This window comes from Buteo buteo, chromosome 3 (genome assembly GCF_964188355.1).
Source record: "Buteo buteo chromosome 3, bButBut1.hap1.1, whole genome shotgun sequence".
NCBI lineage: Eukaryota > Metazoa > Chordata > Aves > Accipitriformes > Accipitridae > Buteo > Buteo buteo.
Genome location: NC_134173.1, coordinates 9,775,666 through 9,800,372, shown reverse-complemented (window position 1 = coordinate 9,800,372; position 24,707 = coordinate 9,775,666). Strand labels below are relative to the sequence as shown.

Here is a 24,707-nt window from a genome sequence, read left to right as displayed (position 1 = left end):
ACCTTGCTAGAGTTCAGGTAGGCAGCCCTGGTCAACCTAGTTACTGCTTCAGAAAATGTGTGCCAGTGACTGGAAACTCTTACGTCATGCAACACTCAACGGTGACATCTTCTCTGAGTAGCAGCCTGAGGCATTTGCTCAGTGTTGACGTGGAAGAAAGGACATTATCAGGTGACCCGCAGACACTGTTTCTCAGGATTTCTCTAATAATTGTTTTTCCACGTTCTGAACAGTCCTTGCAGTCTAGGAGAGTCTCTCCAGTTCAAGCCTCTTGGTCTTCCTTGTGTAATTTCCAAACCAGTTTGGGATATCTTTGTCTGAATGCTGCCCATGGACAAGAGTGTTGCTTCCTTTCTTTTCTCCAAACCCCTGTCCGTTTGGTTGCCAACATCACTGCTGCTCTAGCATCTGCTGTTGGAAGCACGTGTCGGGGTGCTGTGAGGGCCGGCTGCTCCCTAAGGGATGGAGGGTCCCCATGGTGTCCCATCAGGACCTCCCAGCCAGGGCCCATCCCACCACCACAGGCAGGAGCAGAACAGCTGGGGGGCACCAGGGGCAGCCCCAGCCCTGGGCATCGGGCACCTCCCTGGGGACCAGCCAAGGCCACACTGCACTCTCTCTCCATCTTGCCTCTATATCCTGGGGACATCTTGTACCCTTCCACCATTTCTGGACTGTAACTTCCTTTCTGAACATGATGTAACGACCGTTGTCCGAATCTTGTATCCTCCTCATGATGGCACCTCTGTATCGCAGGCCTTCCTGACATCACTGGTGTTTGTGCTCCACAGAAATCATAGCTAATCGTTTCTCTTTCTTGCCCATTTCTCTGAATAAGCAACCTGCTCTGCCACCTCTACGGGCATCTCTATGCTTGGCTTTTTCCCATTAAGGCCATGTAGTTGTAATAATCCTTGCCTATCAATTCTTTATTCTTACCAACCCTCTCCTCTTTCCATAGCTTTGACTCTTTCTCCTACAGCCATTGTTCATTTTCTTCACATTGCCCTTTATGGATGAAATGCCCTTCCTGAAATCATGCCCTGGTCACCCACCAGTTCCTCCTGCACAATAATCTTCTGAGTTATAAGCAGACCTACAGCTGGCTGGGAGGTTTATAGAAGTATGAAAGTAAATAAATAAATAGATGATTTAGTCAAATGTAAAAGTTTATTGTTTATCACGTGATTTATATGGCTGAATCCATGCAAGACACCTGTCCTTCTAATCTGTGACTAGATATTATTTAGATGCTTGGAAATCACAAAACATGAGATAGGAGCTTGTTTCTGCAAAGCTTACCTCATTTTTCTATATGATTAGTCCTACAGTTCAGCGCAATGGATTACTCTAAAGGGCTTGTCTTAATTTATTTGTATTTGGTCTAGTGTCTTTTTTATGTTATCAGAAAGAAAATACCAAGTGACTAACAGAGATACTTTTCTTCTTTATTCCATGTAGCAGTAACATATTATTCAGTGCTCTGAACATTCCCCACCATGAAATGAAATATTTTTTTTAGATGAAGCACAGCAGATTTCCCTTTATAAATCCAATTTTAATTTGATTATAATTTTTGGTGCAGTCTTGTAGACAATGCAACTGACAAATTTTTTAAAATCTTGACATCTGTATGAGTAGAAGTGGAAGCAGAATGTGTATCAGTAAACTAAATTAAACGCTTACCAGGAGAAGTTACAAACAGACTTCAAAACTTCCTTCAAAGAAGCTCGTAATTTCTTTCGTGAAAGTCCGATGCTATATAGCAGTCTTGCCAAACACGTATTACATGAATTTACTGTGTCCCTAAAACTCCACTGAAATCCCCTCAATACATTCCCTTTTTATATCTGCATGGAATATATCAAGTTGAAGGTGTACATAGGAAGTAAATCTTAGCCTCTAGTTTTTCATTATAATAAAGTGTCCACTATTCCCATTTACCTTTGAACCTGCAACATGAATTGGCTACTTACATATTGGAAACAGCTGAAAGAAGTTGAGAGAAAAGGATTGAAAACAAGCAAAGATCACATCTAAATCAAAACCCAACATATTTTAAGTTTTCTTTTTCTAGTCCATTAACAACTTCATAACCACTTTACTAATTGTGTAGTTGCAAAACATATATGTCACCTTATATTAATCTTATATATTCCCCTGAGGGTTTCAACATCTGTACAAAAGATGCTATCTTCCGTGTGTTAGCATTATGTTGTATATCAGTGTCACTGAAAACTTGTCACAAAAACTCTATATTTTGTTCCAAATAATTTATTAAAATGATATTGTGCCATCAAATGACCCCTATAAATGTCATACAGAAAAATGGCCCAATAAATAATACTTTATGAAAACATCTCTTGAGAGGAGAAATAATCTAACCTAGATAATACATCTTGAACTGATGAATGTAAGAATTTATGTGGAAAATATTCCAATATGTTATTATGAGGGCTAAGACAGTAAGTGGAGAAAAATGGAATTGCATTTCGTCTTTCCATACTTTTTAATGTCTTAAGCTACATTGCTGCATATAGAAAAAGGCTGTACATCTCAAAACAAGTAATATTTGTGTGAGGAAATTAGAGATATTTAAAATTACAGGAATTACTTTAATAGTTATTAAAGGGTCAGTTGTGCAAGGTGCAGAGTGCTCTTAAATTACTATGTGTTCAACAGGAATTGATTGTTTTCAACACTTCTTCAGAACCATCAGAACTGTATAATTAAACCCTAGCAATATAGAGCTATATACCCGTTTAAGGGAAGAGTTCATTCTCATGAGCCAAACATATCCTTGAAGACATGTTAGAGAGTTTGAAGGTATTGCATATTGCAATATTCAGTCTTCATTCTTATTGATGCTAGTAATCAGTTTAGAAATATTTAATAAACTTGGTAGTAAGTGCCATATTATCTGGGGGCAGTGATCCACCCTACGTTTGTTGCTGCTGACTTACAGCTAGGAAAGCAGAGATAATGTCAGTGTGAAGGTTTCCTACGCGATCCCGCCTTATAAGTATCATGGTGGTAATTGATAATGTCTTTAAAACCAGTAGCGTGACTGAGAGAGTCACCACTGGCAGAAAGAGGTGGGAGGAAAGGTCAGTTTCTGGACAGAGGACATGCCCCTTGCAGCAACACTGCAGGGACACTAAGTTCCAAGAGGTCATTTGGAAAAGAGGAGTTTCTTTATTGTTTCTTGTCTTTATCTAGTCAAGTCAAGTCGAGTCATGATCTCCAGACAGGGGTCAGTGTGCTTACTTTAGATATTCTAGCCTCAGCAGATATTCCATCTTCTGAATCTCTGAAGATAATGTTCAACTAGCTTAGTTTTAGTTCAGGAAATAAAGTGGAATGGTTTCTCCAGCTAGAGAAAAGCTGCAATGGCAAACTACAAATTTATGACCCTCCATCACTCCTTTTGCCAAATGATACATACAGCAGCATCTGAAAAACATGTTGGGGAAGACTTTTGAGCTGTATATTCATGTGCCCTGAAATGCCTGTAGTGGAGACTGGGAAATGTAACAGAAAGTTTCCAAGGATGAAGAGGACAGTGAGAAACCTGATCTCCTTCCCACTGAGGCGCTCTGCCAGGAAAGACCTACTGTAGGCAAAATTCAGGCAAAAAGCCTCTTCTCAGAAAACAACAGGTTTGGTTGGGGAGGAAACATAAAGACAACTGGTCAAGTCCTTAATTCCTTATTACGTTTTGCTTGACTTTGACATTAGTGGAGTAATACAAGACAGGCCTTCAAAATCTGGCCCAGTGTTTTGAAAACTGCATTGCCTGAAGTTAAATGTATTTTTAGGAATCAAAGCAAAAATGCCACTGAAAAGGTTGAAGCCTGGGAGGGGTGAGCTCACACCTTCACCACTCCAGTAATTTGGCTGGAGAGTGTTTCGTGCTAGGTAAATTGGGGACCAGCTAGCCATGTTGCAGCCAGATTCGCAGTGGTAGCAGGCTGCTGGAGGGAAAGAACACTGGAAAGTGAACTCAGATCTACACAGAGATAATGGGATACATGTGAACAATTTGGGGGATTTTATCAGTGTACTTTCATGTCAAACTTTTAATTAAATCTGCCAATTTTATTTTTCCTGTATGTGCTTTTGCTGTTTACCTTGGTGACTTTCCTTCCCTGTTTCAGTGTCTGTAGTTTGTTAATCTGTTTTCTTCCAAAATCTTTGAGAAATATTTTCCACTTCGTTTTCTCTAGCGGCCTTTCTAGAGATAACCCACCTCACCTCTTTTTAAATGCTTTTCTTTTTTGCATCTTCCTCATCTGTAGATTTTCTTGTTTTCTCTGTATAGGTTTTCCCCCTTTTCCCATCTTTGCTACAACATTCTCCCTTTTCCCTGTATCCTTGCTTCATCCCTAAGAGCTTTTTCTCACATCTGCCCTCTGCCATTCCAGAACTGGATCTCCATCTCTTCTCTCTACTAACAGACTGACTTTGGTGGGAAAGCACTGCTCTTTTTTTTTTTTCTAGTAAGACATTGTTCTTGTCTCCTGTTGGGTGAAAGAAGGACCAGGCAAACCTCTTTTCTATTCTCCTCCATGAGGGCCTTTTGCCCTATGTGGTCTGGGTGTGGTGAGCTCAGATAGCCCGCTGATGCTTTCATTGCATGGGCCACAGGGAGGGGATGTACCTTTCATTCCCTCCCCTACACAGAGCCCTACCACAGCGTCAAGATGATGAGAATCACTGCAGCAGAGGGATGAAGCCTTAGGGCGGGAGGGGGGAATAAATAATGAATTGTTGTCAACCCTCCCTACTGCATTAGGCTGCCAGATGATTGCTTATTCCTTGCTCCCACCCACACGCTTCATGCCACCACCAGCATTCTCGGTCCTTTGTGGCCGATGTTGTGGGCTAGTCAGCTGATGAGTCAGCTCTGCTAACCAGTGCTTTTCCAGCTCCCCATGGCAGGGATAGCTTTGGCGTAAGAGTTTCAGCCAGAATTATCTGCACGGAAGAGGGGGGGGGCCCTTGGGCACGTTAATTGATTTATTTAGAAGTCTACCATCCTGCGTATAAAGAGCAGGTTTCCAGGGGTGTGCAATTCAGCGCATCTTGTTCTCTTTGCATAAGCTTCGATGCGGGGAGTTTTGAAACTACACCCTGTATACCATCTGTTAGTATGGCAGCATGGAGTTAATGGGAAATTCAAACTTTGAATAGGTCAGGAAATTCAAAGTTTTGTTCTCACAGCAATTAACTACATGTTGGTCTCAGATGGTATTTTAGCTCATTGGGTTAACGTACAAAACGAATCTTGCGCCACAGCTGAGTTCCCGCACCGCAGCTGAACTTGGCACAGGGACCGAGTGGGAGGAGAGACGATCAGAACTTCAAAATACCTTTGTGCCTTCTCGATGCTGGGCAGGCCTGGGCCTCTTTAGTGCTTCCCAGGGGTCAGAACACCCTCCGGGACTGGCGCATCCAGCGTCTCACAGCTCATGTCAACTGGGGAACATCTGGGCAGTGGAAAATACATCAGGCATAAGAATGTTCCAGCTGCCCCGTTCCCAGCCTGCCCCGTCCTGCCTTGACTCCATCGACTCCCTGCTGCGTTGCCTTGGCTGGGGTACTACGGTTAGGCACTCCAGCTCCTTTTCTTGTCCTGCCCGTCAGGCAAAGGCTATGCCGTGCTAGGACAGGTTGTATGGACCACCACGTGCAGAAGGCTCAGTCACAACAACTCGCTTTAAACTAATTTCTGCAGCTGCACTACTTGCTGTCCTCTTTAATCTGCCTTCTACTTGGACGGTGGCAGGCATGCTACAGCAGTCCTGGCCAAGTTAGAACTTCATTTACGTTGCAATAACAGAACAATTTTTTCCTCCACTTCCAGACAATAACTGGCTGGAACGCACTGGGCCATGGTAGAAAGGTAGCTTAGCATCAAGTATGTACAGTATGTTGGGGCAGCAGGAATAGGGTGAGGCTAGCAGCTATTTTTTGTGCATGCTTGCTATAATTTTTGTAACTGAGTTACTCAGAAATCCTTAAAGCTTGATTGTAATTACTGTAATTTCTCACAGTACTTAAACTTATTTCTAATGAAAGAATACCTCTTAGTAGCTATTTAAAGTCAATTTATTTATTAAATAACGATTTATATTACACTAATCTGAAGTCGTTTGATTTTGGATTATTAGTTGGAGTGTAAGTGAGCTGGATTACATTTCTCTGGGTAATTTTCAAATTAAATAAACTTCACAAAAGGACTAAAAAAAATAACGTGAAGGCAGATTTGCAGCTAATCCAAATTACTGTCTGCATGTTCTCTTATATATAAGTGGTGTACAGATCTTTGACTGTCAGGTGCAAGTTTTTAGAGCTGTGGAGGGAATGAGGAAAGCTTGCAGTAATTGTTTGGAAATTGGCATGTCAGAGGTCATTGTTTCTCCTGATTTCACTATACTAAATTATTGGCCAATTCTTTCTCTAGAATTGCAGTTCCAGTGCCACTTAGGCACATGTATTAGATGCCTTCTTGCATCTCCTTAGAACAATTGACCACACTGTCTTTGAGTAGAAGAGGTCATATTCTTGAAAAAAGATTGCAAATATTTTATTTTCATATACTAAGGAATATAAAAAGAACTCTCAGTAAGGGAAGACTTTTTAGGTACCAGCTCTGTGGCCAGACTGCCGTGCAGAACAGAGCTGAGCAGCAAGTATTCTAGCAGCTGTTTACTCTGAAATACCCATATGTAAACTCATTCCTGCTGTTACCAATGATTTTTTTCATCAACTGCCTCCAGAAAACAGTATAATTTGTTTGTAAAGGTAAAGTAGCACAACAGTGTTCTCATGTGTCTCTTTCCATAACTAGAAAGGAAAAATTGCCGTGTTAATTAAATACTGGCATTAGTATCCAACGCTCTTTCACTTTAGATTAACTTATTGTGGTTTAGCCAAACTTCATAAAGAGAGACAAAGTCACATCTCTTTGTTTAGGCAGGAGTTGACCTTGTATATTTTTCATTTCCATGGGAAGTTGTAAGCGGGCACAATGGGCACGAATCGGTAACATAAGACTCAGGGCAAAGTCTTCAGAAGTTTCAGAAATCTTTGAAACAATGGCCTATCTTCAGAAATGCCCGCAGCCTTGTCTGCATCAGTACTGTGACCCTCGAGGTCACTCTGGAGGCTGTCAACACCCTCCCTTTATAGATCAGCATCTCTTCTCTCATCACCTCCACCGGCACTTTGTCCGAGCTGAGAAACTGGGGTGACGCTCGGCGTCTGAGGTTGAGCCCGCCTCGCTGCCCTGACTTCCCAACCACCGCGTGAGCGCACCAGGCTCGGACAGTGAGGCCCACCGGCAGGAACCTCACAATCCCACATCCAGTTTCCAGCCTCGTTCCCCTCCATAAATACAGGCGAGACCTGGAGCAGAGACGAGGCTGGTTTTGGGCTGCCATTAGTTTCGTATCAAAGCTAGACCGGGAGGTCATCTTTTGTGTAAACAGCAAACTGCCGTGCGGATGGGAGGGGAGCTCTCCCACTGCTCTAGCTGGGTGAAGACACACGTCAAGGCCAAGCCTGAATATCACTGTGGATGAAGCCAAGGGCACTTCACAACCCACGGCTGCATCTCTAGAGTCCCTGAACCTGTCTGTAGCCTGTGTGGGCGCACCTGAACGAGCTTTCACCTGGCTAGCGTGGCTAATAATAGCAATGAACTTGCGGGACGGTGTGCAAATGAGTCATCTCGGCCTACACTGCGAGTCCTCAACAGGCTTAATGCTGTGCCCTCATTGCTATTGTTACTTATTTAAGCTGGATTATAAAGCTGGTTTGGGCAAGCCCGTTTGTGCTGCCTTTAAATGAAAAGTGTCTGCATACTAATCCTCATAAAACGGCAATGAGCAATACATCCAACTTAATTTTTTAAATTGTAGGCTCCGAAGTAATTTAACAGCTTTTGAAAACTTTATTTCAGGTAATTAGTGCAAATAATTCATGACGGGACAACAACGGTTGCTTTCATAGCGCTAACTGCTTGTGAAAATAGGCCAACCCCCCCCTTCATTGGGTAGAGTTGACTTGCTGTAAAAGGAAAAATATTTTTGACTTTTTTCTTTAAATTCCCACCTGCCCCCCATCACCCAAAGGCCATTCCAGTTACCACCTACAAGGCACATCCATACAACAGATTAGTATGTTGGTCATTTGTGGGACACGGTCAGCTAAAATAGAATATAGGCTTTTCTGTCTGAGAAACAAGCTTTAACTAGTATCGTTGTATTTTCATGGCATTTCTTCAGAATAAATTTTTGATGGCAAGCCTGTTTCCTGATCTACCATTTCTGGATCGTTGGTGTTTCTAACACTGCAGCAGGGTAGTGTTTAATTCAGGGCAATCGTATCTGTTGTATATCGCATCTAATGTTTTTTTGACTGTTTACCATGGCTTTTAAATATCTTAATTAGCATAATTCACAGTAGCACATGGTTGGCAGACTCGGACCTTTGAGATAATAAAAAGGAACAGGCTGAATACATATTTGAAAAAGGTGCCAGTATAGTTTAAAAGAATTGTAAAGCTATTTATCTTAAACTTTTATTTAATTCTACTCAGGCAACATGACTCCATCCAGATAAAACTCCAAGCTACACATTTCTTCCCTGCTCGAACTGAAATGAAGTAGTCCTGTGACATATTTGGGGGAAGCCCGTACGATAATATGCATGTGCCATGCATATCTGCGTGGGTTGAAAGGATGGGCTGCCTCTTTAAAAGGTTTCCGTGAACCTGTGTTGTTATAGTAAGCTCTGGTAGGCGAGGGGTTGCGTGACTGCAGCAGACTCATTTGTGACCTCAGAAAAGTGGTTATGAAAGTGATCTCTTGATCAGAGGAATAGAGCTCTGCTGCCTGCCAGACCAGCAAGGCAGAAATGAGCCTCCTCCCTGCAAATCTGCCCCGGCAGGAGAAAAAATGTTCCTCTTTTGGATGCAGTGTTCATAGACTAAGACTTTAATGATTCCTCTGAAAAACACTCGGATTAAAACAAAGTAGCATCTAGAGTATACATTTTCTCCAGTTAACTTTCACAATTTTTAAGAATATGTGCAAAAGCATCTTTGCTTTTGCTTTTTGCAATTTGCAATGTTCATTTTCTGCCTTAAACCTATTCATATTTTCCTTAGCATAGTGCTAATAAGTTTTGTTTCAGTGGTTATTGGACTGACTCCGGCAGCAAGTCACAGTGTATATCCAATGAAGATCATATTATAACTGATGCAAAACCAATATAAACTGATGTTTGTGTCACACGATAAGTGTAAAACAGATCTGATGAGTCAGTAGGTAAGAAATTATCAGTTTTCATCCAGAAGATCTTAACAGAATAAGAAGCACCAGAAGTAATTTATGTATCATAATTCTCTGTCTATATACTATTCACCTAGTATTGATCGCTTGATGAAAGCTGTAATTAACTGTAATTGCCTTGAAAGTTGAGGCTGCATTCCCATATGTTTCATGAGTGGGAGACAAGATTCTTGTCCTTATCCCATAAAGAGTACTTGTTATTTCTTTGGTAGCATGCTGTGAGTCAAGGTAGCAGGCACCTTCACAGGAGTCAGACTTGCCTGTTCAAGTCAATGACACATACACAGAAGAGTTGAAACTGGAGAAAAGGTTATATTTTATTAGCTAGAACTTTGTTTCTGAAATACAGAACACTGTTCGGTTGTTCCTTGTCTTCACATGGGACAAGTCTGATAAGAACTCTGTGGCCGCCTTTTAGTCTTATCACTATATCTAAGTAGTCTCTGCTTTTAAAAATTGAAAAGCAAATCAAAGCAGGGCCACAATTTACATTCTTAGAAGTTTCAAATATTACCCTTCCTGCCTTTTTTAAAGATAGCATTTTTCATTATGCTTAGAAATTTTGAAGGTCCTAATTCTGGTCGTTGACCTAGGGTTTGTGGCATTTTTTAAAAATTCAGTTTCTCTAGTGCTAAGGGGGAGAGAACATGTAAGCCCACTGCTGGCCTGCTTAGGGTCTCTAGGATCTGCCTGGGATCTTTTTCTGAGCATGGAACCTGGCTGTGAAAGAAGGCGAAGCAAAAGGAATGTGAGGAAGTGAAAAATGAAGGTTCTTGTAGTAATTGAACACATCATGTGCATGCATTTTCTAATTCTGCAGAAGGTTCCTGTTCTGCAAAGCAATTTATTTTTGGACAAACCATAACGTCTTCTCTGCAGGCCCTCTGACTTACAAGGGATTCCAGTTGGGAGCAAGGTCCATCTGTTTGGATAGCTTTTCAGACTAGTCTTTAAATGCATCGTTAAAAAATTAATGTGTATGAAAACACATTAAACATATCCAGGGATAGTAACATTATCAATTTAGGTTTCTGGCAGTTCAATTTTTGACTTCTTTTGTTGGCTTGTACTTTATTCTGAGTTTTTAGGTAAGATTTTCATGTTACTGGTTTTCTTCAGCATTCTAAAATGTTCTGGAATACAGTTCAGTGTTTTAAAATTATCCTGAAAATTGGTTCTGAATCCTTTTTTTTAAAACTTTTAGATACTGTTCCCGATGTTTCCTTTGCCTGTGTCTTCTCTCAGCATGTTCTTTTACTTCCTGAAGTAGAAAAGCCAAAGGTCTCAAGGCAGCTCTTCATACAGTCAACCTCATCATGGCAGTCTCCACAGACAGCAGAGAAGACCAAAGCAAAGCAGCTCTGCCTTAGAAAGAGAGTGCCATGTTCAGTGGTGTGTGTGTTTTTATCGGTGGTTGTGCAGCAGTGTGCTGTGGTATCCATCTGACTCAAAGGTGAAGACTCTTACGTTCACCCTGCCAAGTGTGTTTGCTTATTTAAAGTACATTGGAAAGCAAATGTGGCTGTGTCTTTGCCTTTAATATCAGATACAGTATGGCTGCTACATAAAGCAGATATTAAGGAATTGCTCTTATGATATTTCTAACTCTGAAACTGATGAAGCCAGATTTGGTTTTCTGGGTAACATATGCACATCCTGTGCACTAAGGTCTCAGCGTGAATATTTTAGATGCAATGTTTATTTCATCTTAAAGGTTTCCTTTATCCTCTCCAGATCGTGTGCTTTGGCTATTTTTAAACAGTCTCTTGGGTGATATACTGGCCTACTGACACATGCTCTTTCAACTCTCTTCTAAGAGATACTAACTTAAATTCCCTCTTGGAGATAGCAGGTATGAATTTAGCCTGTGTCTTTCCATGCAGAGTGGTGCAAATGAAATTATAAAGGGACAAGAATGTTATAAAAGCTGTAGAAATTGAGGAGTGGAAGCTCAGGAGACAGTCTGTTTGAAACACAGGCCTGGAAAAGAGGTTATCAAATCCAAAAAGGCAAGCAAATACCATGCAAATCTCACATAAGTCAGTGATTGTCAGGTTGATTTAATTAGGAAGGGGGAGAGATGTTTTCTTGTACACCTTCATAGTTGCATTTCTTTTCACGCTTGGTCTTTGATTTGATTTTATTCTTCAGGGATTGATTTACTAACTGTTCTAAGCTGTAGATCTAAATTGAAGAGGATAAAATGGTGCACATCTTCTGCAGCCAATAAAGACTAAAAATATTCTGATATTCTCAAGATAAGTCTGTTATCAAGACCTCACTGCATTTCTTCTGTAAGATGCAATTCTTACAGTCTCCTTCTTTAAAGCGGGGAAGATTCCAGTAGACTGTAGTTGCTTACTTAAGAACACACATAGCTTTTCTCTTAGCTGTCTTTTGAGTAAAAACGGATTTTGGTGTCATTACTTACTTTTCTGAAAAATATTTTAGAATCAAATTTATTTCAATAGGCTGTTTATCATAAAAGAAACTTTTTTTTTTTGGATGCAATGATTAGTCACAAGCTGGTCTTTCATCATATGCTTAAATTTAGTCACACACAGGCTTTCTCATAAGGTTCTGATTTTTCTTATTGTCGCTTCTGTGATATACTTTGTTTCGCGTCACAGATGCTGCTTTTGTTCATCTGTTGTTTATTTTCTGTCTGCAACAAATTTTGTGGACAAGGTCGTGGCATTGCAGTGAGAATGTAACAACATAAGAAATACACTACTGTGTCACACCAGTGGTCCATCTAGTCTGGTATTCTCATCTCCAAAATCGCTTTCTTTTATCTGCTTTAAAGCATTCTTGTACTGGTGTCATTGAGCACTTCACTGTCCTCATATTGTGGGGTTGGGTGACCAGCAGTTCTGCATTCAGTTTATCCATTACCTTTACAATTTTGTAAGCCTCTATTACATCTCCTCTCATCCTTTTCTCCTCAGTAAACCGCCACAGCTATTTTAGCCTCTCCTCAAAGGGCAGCTGCCTCTGCTGTGGACTCCAACGTCCATTGTTGTATTATTTTCATTGGGAGAATCAAACCAGTGAAAAAAATGGCCTTGGGACAAGGAAATAATATGAGCCATATCAAAAGACGACTACATTCTTGGACCATAGAGAGACAAAGTGCTGGGAATTCAGAGGATATAGAGAACCTAAATTTTATTTTTCCCTGTACAGATTCTTTAAAATACCTGGACAAGGGAAAAGATGAACAGCTATTCAGACAACAAGCTATAATGAAGGACACTTGGAAGAACTGGAAAGTCTGCAAGTTGTTTTGATAGGCCATCTGCTCCATAGATCCTAGAATCAGTGTGTCCTGCCATGCTATTCCTCTGAATATGTATGTATATTATGATCGGTGGGATTTGCTGAGATCCCACTCAAGCAATCAGGATGTGGCAGGTCAGAACACGCTGCAGTACACTTAAGGCTCATGTGGATTAGTTTGGTGAAGTTTGAATCCCTCTACATTGGCTTAATATGCAGTGTTGCAGAGTGTAGTACAGTGGAAAAATGGAAACTAGAGTAAAACAAACATAAAAATACATTGATTGTATATTCTGAGGTCCTTAACTCTGGAACTAAGCAATGTTAAGCAAGCTTTCTAAATACAGAATAGTTCTTTTAAATTTTTTTTTTTTTCTACACTAAACTTATGCTGTAGATCTTGATTCTGATTAACGGACATGTAATTTACAAGCTCATGACTTAAGGGGCAAGAAATTTGTTGGAAGAATCGTAATTTTCATGAGAGATCTGGCTACTGATTTGAAAGTAGACTAAGTGGTTTGCAGATTTCTTACTCAAGGCTGCTGATAACCCAGGCTTGTGATCCATTTTGTAGTTTGACAGCATAACCCATTTGTATTTACCTTTTATGGATTTATTCAAAAGGGCGTGCAAGCAAATACATACTCAGGCAAGCTAATGTATTACACCTTAATTAAACTAAGAATGGAATAATACGGGGATAAAATTAGGGCCCCAGCACTGCACCTGTAAATCAGTAGGTTTCCATCATCAAATCACCATATTTAAAGTAATAGGTAATCAAATGGAATTATGAAGATGAAACGGAAGACAATTACTTGGAATAAGTTTTATATCTTGGGATGATTTAGGAGGACTGTATGTCTTTGGCAGTCTTATAGCCAATATAGTCTACCAGACTAACTGATAACTCAAATATTTACTCACAGTGATGCAAACAGATCCCTAAATTATCTTCTTTGCCCATGCGCAATGTGGGGCTGTGTGTTGGGGACATCATCTGTGGAGTCATATGAAGAGAGAAAGGTTGCAACACCAAGCTGCAGAGAGGAAATGTGCTTTCTAGACAAGTTCTTTTGAGTCTGTTGCTTGTATAGTTAGCACACAATTCATCTTCACATGGAGGCACAGCTTTCCTTTGGATCTGTGATCCCTCAGAAGTTATGGGATAAGGGAGATGTTACAGTCCCAGACTACATAAAAACAAGACATACAAGTATGGTTTCTTGTGAGTCAGTTGCTCTTACCTTAAAAAGTCAATCCTGTTTGTAACTAAACAATGAAAGTTTTCCTGGAGGGAATGTGAAATGTCCATTGCTGGAGTTACTCGACAAAAACCCTGAGCAACCTGCCTAACTGAAGTTAGCTCTGTTTTGATCGGGGCAGGGTAGACCAGTTGACCTTCAAAGGTCCCTTCCAACCTACAACTTCCTAAGTTTCTGTGATTCCCTATCCCAACTCAGTGAATAGGCCTGGGTTCCCCGCAGGTAAAATACTTTCCTAAAGCTTCACAGAACTCCTTGTACCACAGCACAACTGAACATGAGCAGGTAATTGTTTTCAGCTTCTCAGCTTGCCTCATCTAAATTGTATTGCCTAAAGGCACACAGACCTCTTTCTCACACGCAAGAAAAAAATACCCTGATTTTGCTGCCACCCCAAGATATTCTCAGTTTGCGTTTCTTCTCTCTCATCCGCACCCTGACTCCAATGCTGCCTTTTTTGCTGCACCCCCCCGTGCTGCCTGCCCTGGCATCAAGCCAGCTCCGTCCCAAAGACGCAGTCTGTCCATCGTGACCTCCTACCCTGAACTGATTCCCTTCCTGACGCAACCTTGCTCAACAGTTAGGTCAAGAGGGAGAAGACAGGACTGATGGATTTTAGAGGGCAGCGTGAGGAAGAGGGGGGATTTATTCTGGGAACTGGAGGACAGTGTATCAGGACTTGCGCAAGGCAAAAGGCTCACCCTTCTGCCTTTCTCACTTGCTGGAAACCCTCTCTGAGACCTCATCCTTAATATCATGTCTGATCACCACTAAATCTTCTAATGAGCCAGATCTCTCAGGGCTGATGTAGAAAAGCTATAGGAATGAGAGCTTTCTCCCTCTTTTCTGTTTTTCTGTAGAAATAATTTCCATGTGCACTCTTACACAGATAGACAGCAGTGGCAGCCGGATCACTGTTTTAGAAAGTTTATCTCATCTGCAATAATTTCTAAAAACTCAAAAGTGTCCAGTGGAATATAGCAAAACCAACCGTTTTGATGATCTCTCCAGCAGCATTTTTTACTGTTTGCAGAAGGATTTGACTTCGGGAAACACTCCTCACCTCTCGCACTGTGGGTTTTCTCCCCTCTCCCTGCTGCACGAGAGTTATTTTCTGATCCTCTCCTTTAAGCCCCTTTGCTTTTTTTAGGCAACTTCCAGATATCTGATACAGTATATAATGAGGAATTAGGTTCCATTACACGAAGGCTTAACCTTCTCGAAAAGCATTCAGCGCTTGCCAGGAGTCATCAATATTTAACAGCTGTTGTTATTATGAAATACTTCATAGGGTAATGCGGCTCGTCTGCTCGCACGCAAGGGTTTGAACGGGCGCCAGGCCCCTGTCAGAGCCGCCGGGAGATTGACAGGCGGCGAGGTTTGCGTGACAGCAGGGCTGGGGTTAGTCAGCAGTCTGCCTCCTCCGCAGCAGGGACTTCTCCTCCCCCTCACTCCCCCTTCAAAAGGGCTCCTCTGGACCGGGGAAGGGGGGCACAGGATGGGGTCTCAGGGGAGAGAGGTGGTCCCACCAGCTCCGGGCAAGGGCGGCGGGGCGAGGAGGGCTGCCGGGCGGTGGCATCTCTTTGATGCCCCTCTTGAGCGCTGGGGGGAAAATGGATGAGGCTCACTGGGAAAAGGGGAGAAGTGGTTCTGAAAGGCAGAGGGGACGGGATCTGGAAAGCAAACAGTTCGGTTTGTACCTTAAATAAATGTCATACTGTACTCGAGAAACTTCAAAGGGCAGTCAGATTTCAAAGCATCTCTTAAGAAGAAGCAGACTGAGAAAACCGCTAAGTTGGGAAGAAAAACTTTGCATTATTGCTAGCATAATTTCATCTGGCGTTCTGGTAGCCTCCGCAACGGGACTGAGCACCACACATCTTTTATTCAGAGGCTGCATTTTGGTGCCGATTTCTTTCCCGAAGCGTTTGTGCAACCTGTATGTTGTGGCATGTCAGAGTGCAAACGTCCCTTTGATACTGTTTGGCAATGTATAATAGCTGTTCTTTATGTTGTATATTGTTTAATTTTAGTGTACATCTAATGACCCCTGTCCTTAGTGTCACTCGGTGTTCTCTGTAATGCAGCAAGAGGAAACAGACCATTTCAGTTCATGGCTGTATGTTCGTTAAGCAGAATTGCTCATACCAAGTGTTTCCTAGTTGTTTTGTTTTGTTTTGTTTTCTTAGCATTCAGGGTAACATGCATAGCTGATTCTTCCTGCAGCTAGAAGATCCAGGAAGAAAGACCCTGTTTTCACTTCCTTTCAAGTAACAGTTACCAAAAGTAAGACTTGTATGCATAAAGCAGTCTCTCTGAACCTGCAAGCTAGTTTTGGGTATTTTCATCTGCCCATTTTAAGAAACAATTTATCCCCTGGCTCTCACTGGAGAGAAATGGTCTCACAGGTACTCCCTGTAAAAAGGGTTGAAACTGATACGCCTGCATCATACTGAATCTGAAGAAGACAGTACTGTCCCCTTCTTACGCCTCAAATGAATCAGATAAGAAACAGCATCCCTTCACTGCTCATTTCTCGCCTGTGCTGTTGCTTGATGCAGGTAGCCTCAGCAGTGCAAGGCCCATGGGGCGGCTGGGGTACAGTTTGACCGCACTTCAGTTTGTTACAGAGCTTAGCTTGGCAGGTAATTTTGCTAATTATTTTCTGAAGAAAGAAGGTTGTGCTTGTGCGGGAAGAGGTACAGAAACACTGTGGAGAATGTAATCCCATCGGTTTAAAAAGTATGGTTTTATGAGAGTCCTGAAATTTCCATCCCTCTGAACTAAAGAGTATTCTGAAATGAATAAATGTTCTGTTATTTCTGGGGGAAAGGGAACGGCTGGTTTCAAAATGCTTCTATAGACTTTAAAGTGTCAGGCAGCTTTTCTCTTCTTTACAATATTCCAGATTTGGTTTTCAAGCCAAGGGGTTTGCAAATGCAGATAGCGATGCTCGTATCAGAGCTGGAGGCTCAAAAGAGATCTCAGTTTTTTACAGTGTTCTGGGGAGAGACAGTGCAGCTGTGAAAGGCTCAGCAGCACAGTCTGAGACAGTCCCATACTCCTTCAGCCAAACTTATCATCCCTTTTGTGGACTTTTTTCTTCATTAATTAACTGTCATTTCTAACTCTACATTATGTTTTGGTTTCCACTCCTTTCAACGCTTTCAGATCAGACATTGGAACAATGTTCTCAGAGCTTTGACCTTTCTTTCAGGAAATCGCATTGGCCATTTTTCTTCATTTTGTCTCCCTCCTCTTCCTCCTCCTAGCCTCCTTCCTCCCCTGCCCTGTATACTTACACAGTGTTGTCCTTCTGTAGGACCGAGCATTTCCAAACTTGTGGGCTTTTAATGTTGCCTGGGATTGCACCATGCTCACTAGATCACTTGACCTTGCAAAACTGTCAGCCCTGGTACACGTATATCTTGTATTTATCACCCTATGGTATCAATATGCTCATTCATATTCTTTGGCAGAACAGCTCCATCTTCTGTTTTATTTCGTGTTCTGGAAGTGCAGGCTAGATAAGTTGTGCTCAGAAAAAGGTCACTGTTGTTCCTGCTTCCCATCTCTTCAGTTTGCCAGTTTTGAACCTAATAGGTGAGCGCTCTACGCTGAATTGCTGACAATCTAGTCTAAAGAGTTGCCTCTCCCATAGAAAGCAGTCCAAGGCTCCATAAAGCTAAAACTTTCCATTTTTTTTACAGCCAGCAGCATTCATGAGACTGTCTGCAATATCAGTTTTTTTCTTGCCCCATTCTTGATATATGGGAACTCCAGCAGCCAGTTTTCCCCTCAGGTCACTGAGTCATCCTTTTGCTGTTTGTTATTTTTTGTCTTTCCACAGTTTGCTCCTCCCTGCCTACTAGAGACAGTACTCCGGCATTCTCCCATCTTTCATTTGTTTTTGTCATCGGAGGCTTCACCGTTGCTCCAGAGGGCCACCATTTTATGTAATGTCTAAGCTTGATCACAGCTGTCTTGGCATCCGGGCCTTTGCTATCAAGCCATCCGTCATAACCAATACTCTTACTTATATTCAGTTCTCCCTCTTCATTCTTGGTGGGGACATGCGTATTGTTAGGCTGCTCTGTTTTCTTTTCCCTGTTTTTCTGCCTAGTCAGATAACATCTTGCAATTTTCCCTCCTCCACCTGTCAGGTCTTGCTTTTCCTCCTCCTCATTCATTTTGGGGATCTACGTGGTTTTCTGCCTCTCTTGCTCTGCTTTCTGCAGGTGACAGGCTATCACTAGCAGTAGTATCTCTTCTGAGCTGTCACTGCGGTACCAGCCAAGCCCTGGGTGGATAAATCGAGTATTTCCAGCACAGGGAGGCAGAACAAGAGTGAACAGTGAGCGACGGCTCTGCTGCTTCAGGTGCGGGGAACGAATGTCCCTGTCTCTGAGGAGCTCTTGCTTCTTGGCGCGAGCGGTGTCATTCATTTTTGATGGTGCAATGGGTCTCCTTGCAGTCCAGGCCAGGGAGTAGGTTATGTTATGAAATGGATGTGTGTGGCCTAACATATGGGTAACTCTAGCCGGCAAAATAACATTAAAATACTTTCCATTTGGAGATGGAATTTATAGTAGCCAGGCGAGCTGCGGAACAAACATCTCTTGTGCTTCTGCTGCTGTGTTTGTGTGAGCCTGAAGGCTAACAAACAGGCAGGGAGCTCTGGCCTGCTCAGTCGGGTAAAATAATAGTTTCCACTAACGATGAAGTTCGAACTGATGGAATTTTCATAACGCCAAAAGAGCGCATCAAAAAAATAAACCTTCGTTTCCTCTCACCCCTCCCTGTCTGTCCTTTAACCTGCACAAAGACTGCAAACCACCGTGTCAGTAATTACAAAAACAACTTTTCTGAGGGGGAAAACTCTGGAAGAGGCCATTGGAATAGGGGCTGGGGTTTTAAAAATTGTTGTCATGAGTGTCCACATGTCTGTTCTTATGGAGAGGCGTAGCAGAAGGCTTGGCTGATCGGGGGGGGAAAAAGCAACCTTTTCCAATTAGTTCAAAAGGTATACCAAAATGAAAATGCAGATTGAAGAATCTGTATATGCCGTTCATAGCAGCCTAGCTTACCAGTCTGAAATCACAAAATAGTTTTGGCTGGAAAACATGGGTAGGGATCTGTTTCAGGCAGCTTGGGATTTTCCTGATGTGTTTTCCCATGCCCAGGGGAGGGATTTATTACATCTAATTATACATTTGAGATTATTGCTTTGGGGTAATGACCGACATTATCACTGGCAGCAAATATTTACAATGTAAGCTAAAAAACATCACGAATATTCAGTCAGTGTGGTTCTGCATTGCCATCATCTGTTGTAAAATGCTGATCTATCTTGCAACAGTCCCTCACTAGGCTGTTAAATTGATAACGGGCTCTTGTGCAGCTCTTTGGAAAGGAAGTGACTCCATTTAGATCATATCCTTGGTCATTTGCAACAATTATTCAAGACATTTAAAAATGTAGACCTTTTTCTTAATTTGGTATCTCACTAAAAATTTAAATCCCATTGTCACGTCTTTTAGCAACAAGCTCAGGAGCATCAGAGGCTTGCTGGCTGTCTCCTCTTCTTATTCTGATTTGGTGTAAACCATTCCTGTCCGTCTCAACCCTTCCGTTTTTGGATTATTAACAATCTCTGGGTGTGGCTGGTCCAGCTCTCCTTTAGCTGGAAGGGACAACGTGTATCAAATGTCCCAGCTAATCTCACTGGTATGCTCTCCTCTCTCATTCTCTCTGTGGCAAGGAGAGCAAACAGAAAACTGAATCTGTTTGCTACTGGGATATTTGTATGACACCATCTCTGGAATGGGGCAGTAGGAGTGAAGCTGACTCCTTAATTTTTACTGACCAAATGATAAAGACACGTTCCTGTCATACTCCCTAGATGATGCAGAAGCCCAATGTATCAAGTGATGTCAGCCTTCTCAGAAATTCTTTCATTATGCCCAGAAACTGGATTGTATTTCAGGGATTTTTCTGTGGGATATATGGATACGAAGACTTTAATCTGAGTATTTAAAGATATTTCAGATCAAGCAATGAAAACCCATGTGTGGGAAGAGCACTTACCAGTTTTGACTCCCATGAAGTTTTTCAATATTGTTAGGAAAAATACATACAATTTTAATCTATAGTGAGAGATTTTAATGAATTTCATGTAGTAAATGACCTGCTAAAAACAAACTTTAAACCTCTATTTAAAAATGAAACAGTTTAAAAATGTTCTCTTGAATTTTGCAGTCAGGCTCAGACTCGTAGAAAGGAATAGGGTAAAGTGAGACAGAAAATAATCTGATGCCAAGAAGGTCAGAACTGAAAATAAGAAACTTATTTCAGTCCCTTGTCTTCTGAGCTATATAGGCATTTCTTTATATTGTCATAATACATATTTTTATAAACAAAACAACTTGCTAACTTTCTTTTGTTTCTTTCCTGTGGCTTTTGGTTGTTGCTTTATGTAGAGTATACTAATGGAAAAAATATGTTCAATAAAAAATGTGATAGATATTTCATATAAAAAACATCTGGACTGCCAAATATGTATCTATCTCCCTCACAGCAAAAGAAAGTTGTCAGTAACAGACATCCAGACCACAAAGACAGTAACTCCCAATTAAATCAATGCATGTTAAGTGCCTAAATAAGAATTTTAGTCTAGCGGCCCTAATCATTATGATTTCTAAATTGATAATAACTCTTTCCAACAGCCATTCAAGAAAAGCACTTTAAGAAGCAAGTTGGCCAAACAATAAAAGAAGACAATATATCTAACAAGACTGCTGTACAAGAGGGTGGACTTCTACTAGAAGTGAGTGAAAAAATGCTGTCTTTTCTGGCTCTGATTTACTCAGTTTGATGATATATTCATGTTAATGCTTTGTGGCAACTTCGAACAAATGGTCGGTCTGGGTGTAAGTCGTTCAAGAATCACACTTGTGAGCACTTCTTGCAAGACCAAAGCTGGCAGCCGTGATAGTCTGGGTCAGTCTCTGTTTGGGCAATTGTACCTTGCACCTTACATCCTCGAAATTAGCAGTGAACTCCAGTGGGCCAGTTCACAGTTCTTTTTCACTGGAGTGATAGCAGAGGTTTATTTTACTTGGCCCATATTCTGAGGGTGCCAACATGAGCTTGCTTGGTTTCTGATTGAGTTGAGATTATTTTGGGATATTTCTTCCTCAACTCTGTGCTCTGTGGGAAGCTGTGTGTGCAGGAGTTATTTGTTCTATGCATTTTTATCCCCTTTTGGATGACTTTATATTGGCAGAGCAGCATAAAGGGGCCATACTGTTACTGAGAATTGGATCCATTAATCTGCAGGAAGAATTAATACTGCTGTAAACTACTGAACCAGCTAGAGCACAGCAGTCCATCCCTGATACATCTGCGTTTCAAACACATGATGTAATAATACCTTTTATACACTGAGGTCCTTGGAAATTCCTATGTGATTAAGACTACATATGTATAGTTGTTTTGGATAGGATAATATTAATGGTATAAAAATTGTGTTTTAATGACAGTTCTGACATACACATAAATGTAAATTAAATAGTGGTCTCGTGCAAATAAATGCTGTATACTGTTAAAGAAAATAGTCATTTTATCATGGGATCCAGTATCATAAGTAGTTCAAGTCTATAGAACGGAAACTGGCACCCTGCTTTCCTTCCACTTAATACTTCAGAAGATTTTAATTTTGTATTTCAAAGCAAGTAATACAGAGGCATCTGATTAGTTAGGGCTAGTGCCAAAATGAGATGTTTGGCTATCAGGAATTATTTGCAATCATTTCCATTGTCAATGAATAGGGAGTACAGGGCATACAATAAGTGATAAATATGGTGAGTATATAATTTTTAATGAGGCTCTCCTATCTTTATGTTTTGTTGGGTGTATATTACATGCCCACAAGCTATAATCGTTAAGGATCTTCAAACAGTAGCTCTACTGCTACTAGCACACGGAGAGAACACTGATAACATAATTTCAGGTAGGTTACAAGACACTAATATTACTGAATATGCTAATGGTCTGCTTACTTCAGGGTATATAGGAGTCACATTCTTTTTGATTATATGGGAGATATTTTATCCTGGATCATACTTAATGTGGTTCATTAACTGGATTATTAAGTCCATGTTAATATGAATGTATTCACCATGCTTCATTTATGGGCATGTCTGACCTAGAATAAGAGAGTGAATTTTCCTTAGGGCTTGCCAGGAATGTTCCCTGGGGACTGAGTTTGGCTCAGATGCTCATTCAGTGGCCATGGCATGTGAAGAAAAGTGGGTTTTTTTTGTTGTTCAACCAAATTCACCATGTTGGTTGTTAGGGACTGTGGAGTTTTAACTAAATAATCACATTTGTGATTCCTTCCAAGGAGAAGAAAATAGTCTTGCTGGCGATTGCTGTGCTTTGTATATTGACTTGTGAATCTGGCCACTTTAATGGCTCTCAAAAGATATTTTTCAGCTGTCAAAAGCCACTTCCCTTCTTGTGACACCACCTTGCACTGTGCAACCTCTCCTAGATGCTTTATATAATACAAACCAGAATAATCTGAATCACCAAAATATGTGTGAATAATACTATCACTGAGTGCAATGTTAATGGAAAACCAGGGATAACTGCATTTCTTTTTTCCTAGCAGATATGATCACTGTGCTCTATGTGTAGATAGAAATATGGAAAAACAAGAACCCTAATTACTGGTAAATAACGTATCTGTGACTTTCAAGTCTTGGAACAATGCAGTGCTTCCCCTTTCAGCTTGAAACAAAACAATGGAATTAGGCTGTCTTCAAACTATGTTTAAAATGATTTTTATTTCTAAAGGCCTCTGCCACAACATGTGTTTTTTATTTAAGATTTTATAGAGATTTTTTACAGCTATAATCAAATAGCTTTCATCAGCAATAACAGAATAAACAATGATACCAGTTTATCAAAGACTTTTTAGTGGAGCACAGCAGGTATCTAAGTAAATAATTTTTTCCAGTGTTTTAAGATCACTTCTTCTGGATAAGAGTCTTTTCTTGCCATCTTTGTTTCCCTTTGGAGGGAAGACAGACAAAGCTTTAAGAACCGAAGACCAATTTTATTAATGGTCTTTTTGACTATACCCCATTCTTATGATCTGTGCTCTCCTTGGAGACTTCAGACTCCAACAGTTTGACTTCAGTAATGACTTTTAACTTTGCACTTTCAAAATATTTTCCAAGACAGGTGGTATTGCAACCCTTGTGCCATATGCTTTCTGGCACAAAAAGGCCACATTCAGTTTCTGAAGCCTGTTACTGCATACTTAAGGAATGCTGGGCCAAATCCGTAACCAGAAAAGTGGGAAAAGAAATTGTATTGGCAGTCAATAAATCCAGATAGAATTTATGGGGTGATGGGGTGGAGAAACACAATAAAATGGTGACTTGTAAAAATAAGAATGAATCACTGGTGGGTATCTAGGCAATAGCCTTGATTACAGTAATCATCTCATGGCTGTTAGCCACCTCCTACTCTTCCCCCCAGCTATGCTGCACTCACAGTCTCAAGTCCAGACTTCAGAGTCAACACTGTTGTGCAGGTAACTCCTCATCCCAAATGCATGTGTACTTTTCATGTGTTATACTACCCTATTGGAAGAATTAAATGTCCGTTGTCAAGAGGGAGGCCCAATCTGGGCTTGTTTTCTCAATGACATGGAGTCAGACAGTGGCCCCATCATCACCACTGACACTGCTTCTTGTGTAATCATCATCCATATACTAAGCAGCACCCTGCTAAAATTGTCACTTGGACTTTGTTGACCACCTCACAGTTGCTCCTGCAGCTTCTCTGCTTGTTATGGAAGAATCATGGATGTTCAAATTTCTGCCTTAACCCTTGCTGCTGAAGGAGATGTCTTGATGGGCTTTCTTTCCTCCTTTGTTATGTCTGTTGGTCTTCTATTCTGCTGTTGTAGGCTGCAGCATAGGATTTATGGTATCTCTGTCTCCAGATGTACTGGACATAATTCTTTTGAGGTGTGAAAATAGTGTTTTATATCCAAAATGTCACAAAAATTAAAAAGAAATCTGGGTGATACAGGCAGCTCCCAAACAGATGTTAATGGAATAAGACTGCCTGGTTCTGTCATGCCCCATCTTGCTGATGAATACTGATAAAGGCCAGACCTGGCCTGTTTTGTCATTTCTGTGCTTACCAGCAGCTCACACTCTTCCAGGGAAGGTCCATGTTGTTTTCAGGGTGTTCCAAGCCACTCTTTTGTCCAGTTCACAGACAGATTTCCACACAAGTCCTCTACTCTTAAGGTTTCAGGGCACAAGAATCACATTCCTGTGGTTTTGTCTCATGTTTTTCTTCATGGCTGCACCAAAGATGCCAGTCATCATACTATCCTGGTATTTCTTATTCAGTGACACTCTACACTCTGTTTAATATCTTTATCAATGATCTGGATGAGGGGATCGAGTGCACCCTCAGTAAGTCTGCAGACAACACCAAGTTGGGCAGGAGCGTTGATCTGCTCAAGGGTAGGAACGCTCTACAGAGGGTTCTGGACAGTCTTACCACTTGCCTATTTAAATTTTTAGACAAAGTGTCAGATGCCTGGCATCTTAAAAAAATAATCTTAAAATCACAGACATATGATCTTTTATTAAAAAAAAAACACCAAAAAAACTTCTTCGAAATCATGTCTATCTTCAGAAGTAGAGAAAAACAGTGAAAGCTAGTTTTGGGTGGTGCAGCCCTTATAATTCTCCACTGGTAACAACGATCT

At 41.1% G+C, this 24,707-nt stretch overlaps 1 protein-coding gene across 1 annotated transcript in view; it reads left to right on the top strand.

The window, feature by feature from the left end:
- AHRR (aryl hydrocarbon receptor repressor) overlaps positions 1–24,707 on the top strand; it is a 68,330-nt gene that overhangs the window by 19,956 nt on the left and 23,667 nt on the right. Inside the window, exon 3 of the mRNA XM_075022784.1 lies at positions 20,632–20,732. Within this exon, the coding sequence (XP_074878885.1) occupies positions 20,632–20,732 (101 nt within the window). The remainder of the gene's footprint in view (positions 1–20,631; positions 20,733–24,707) is intronic.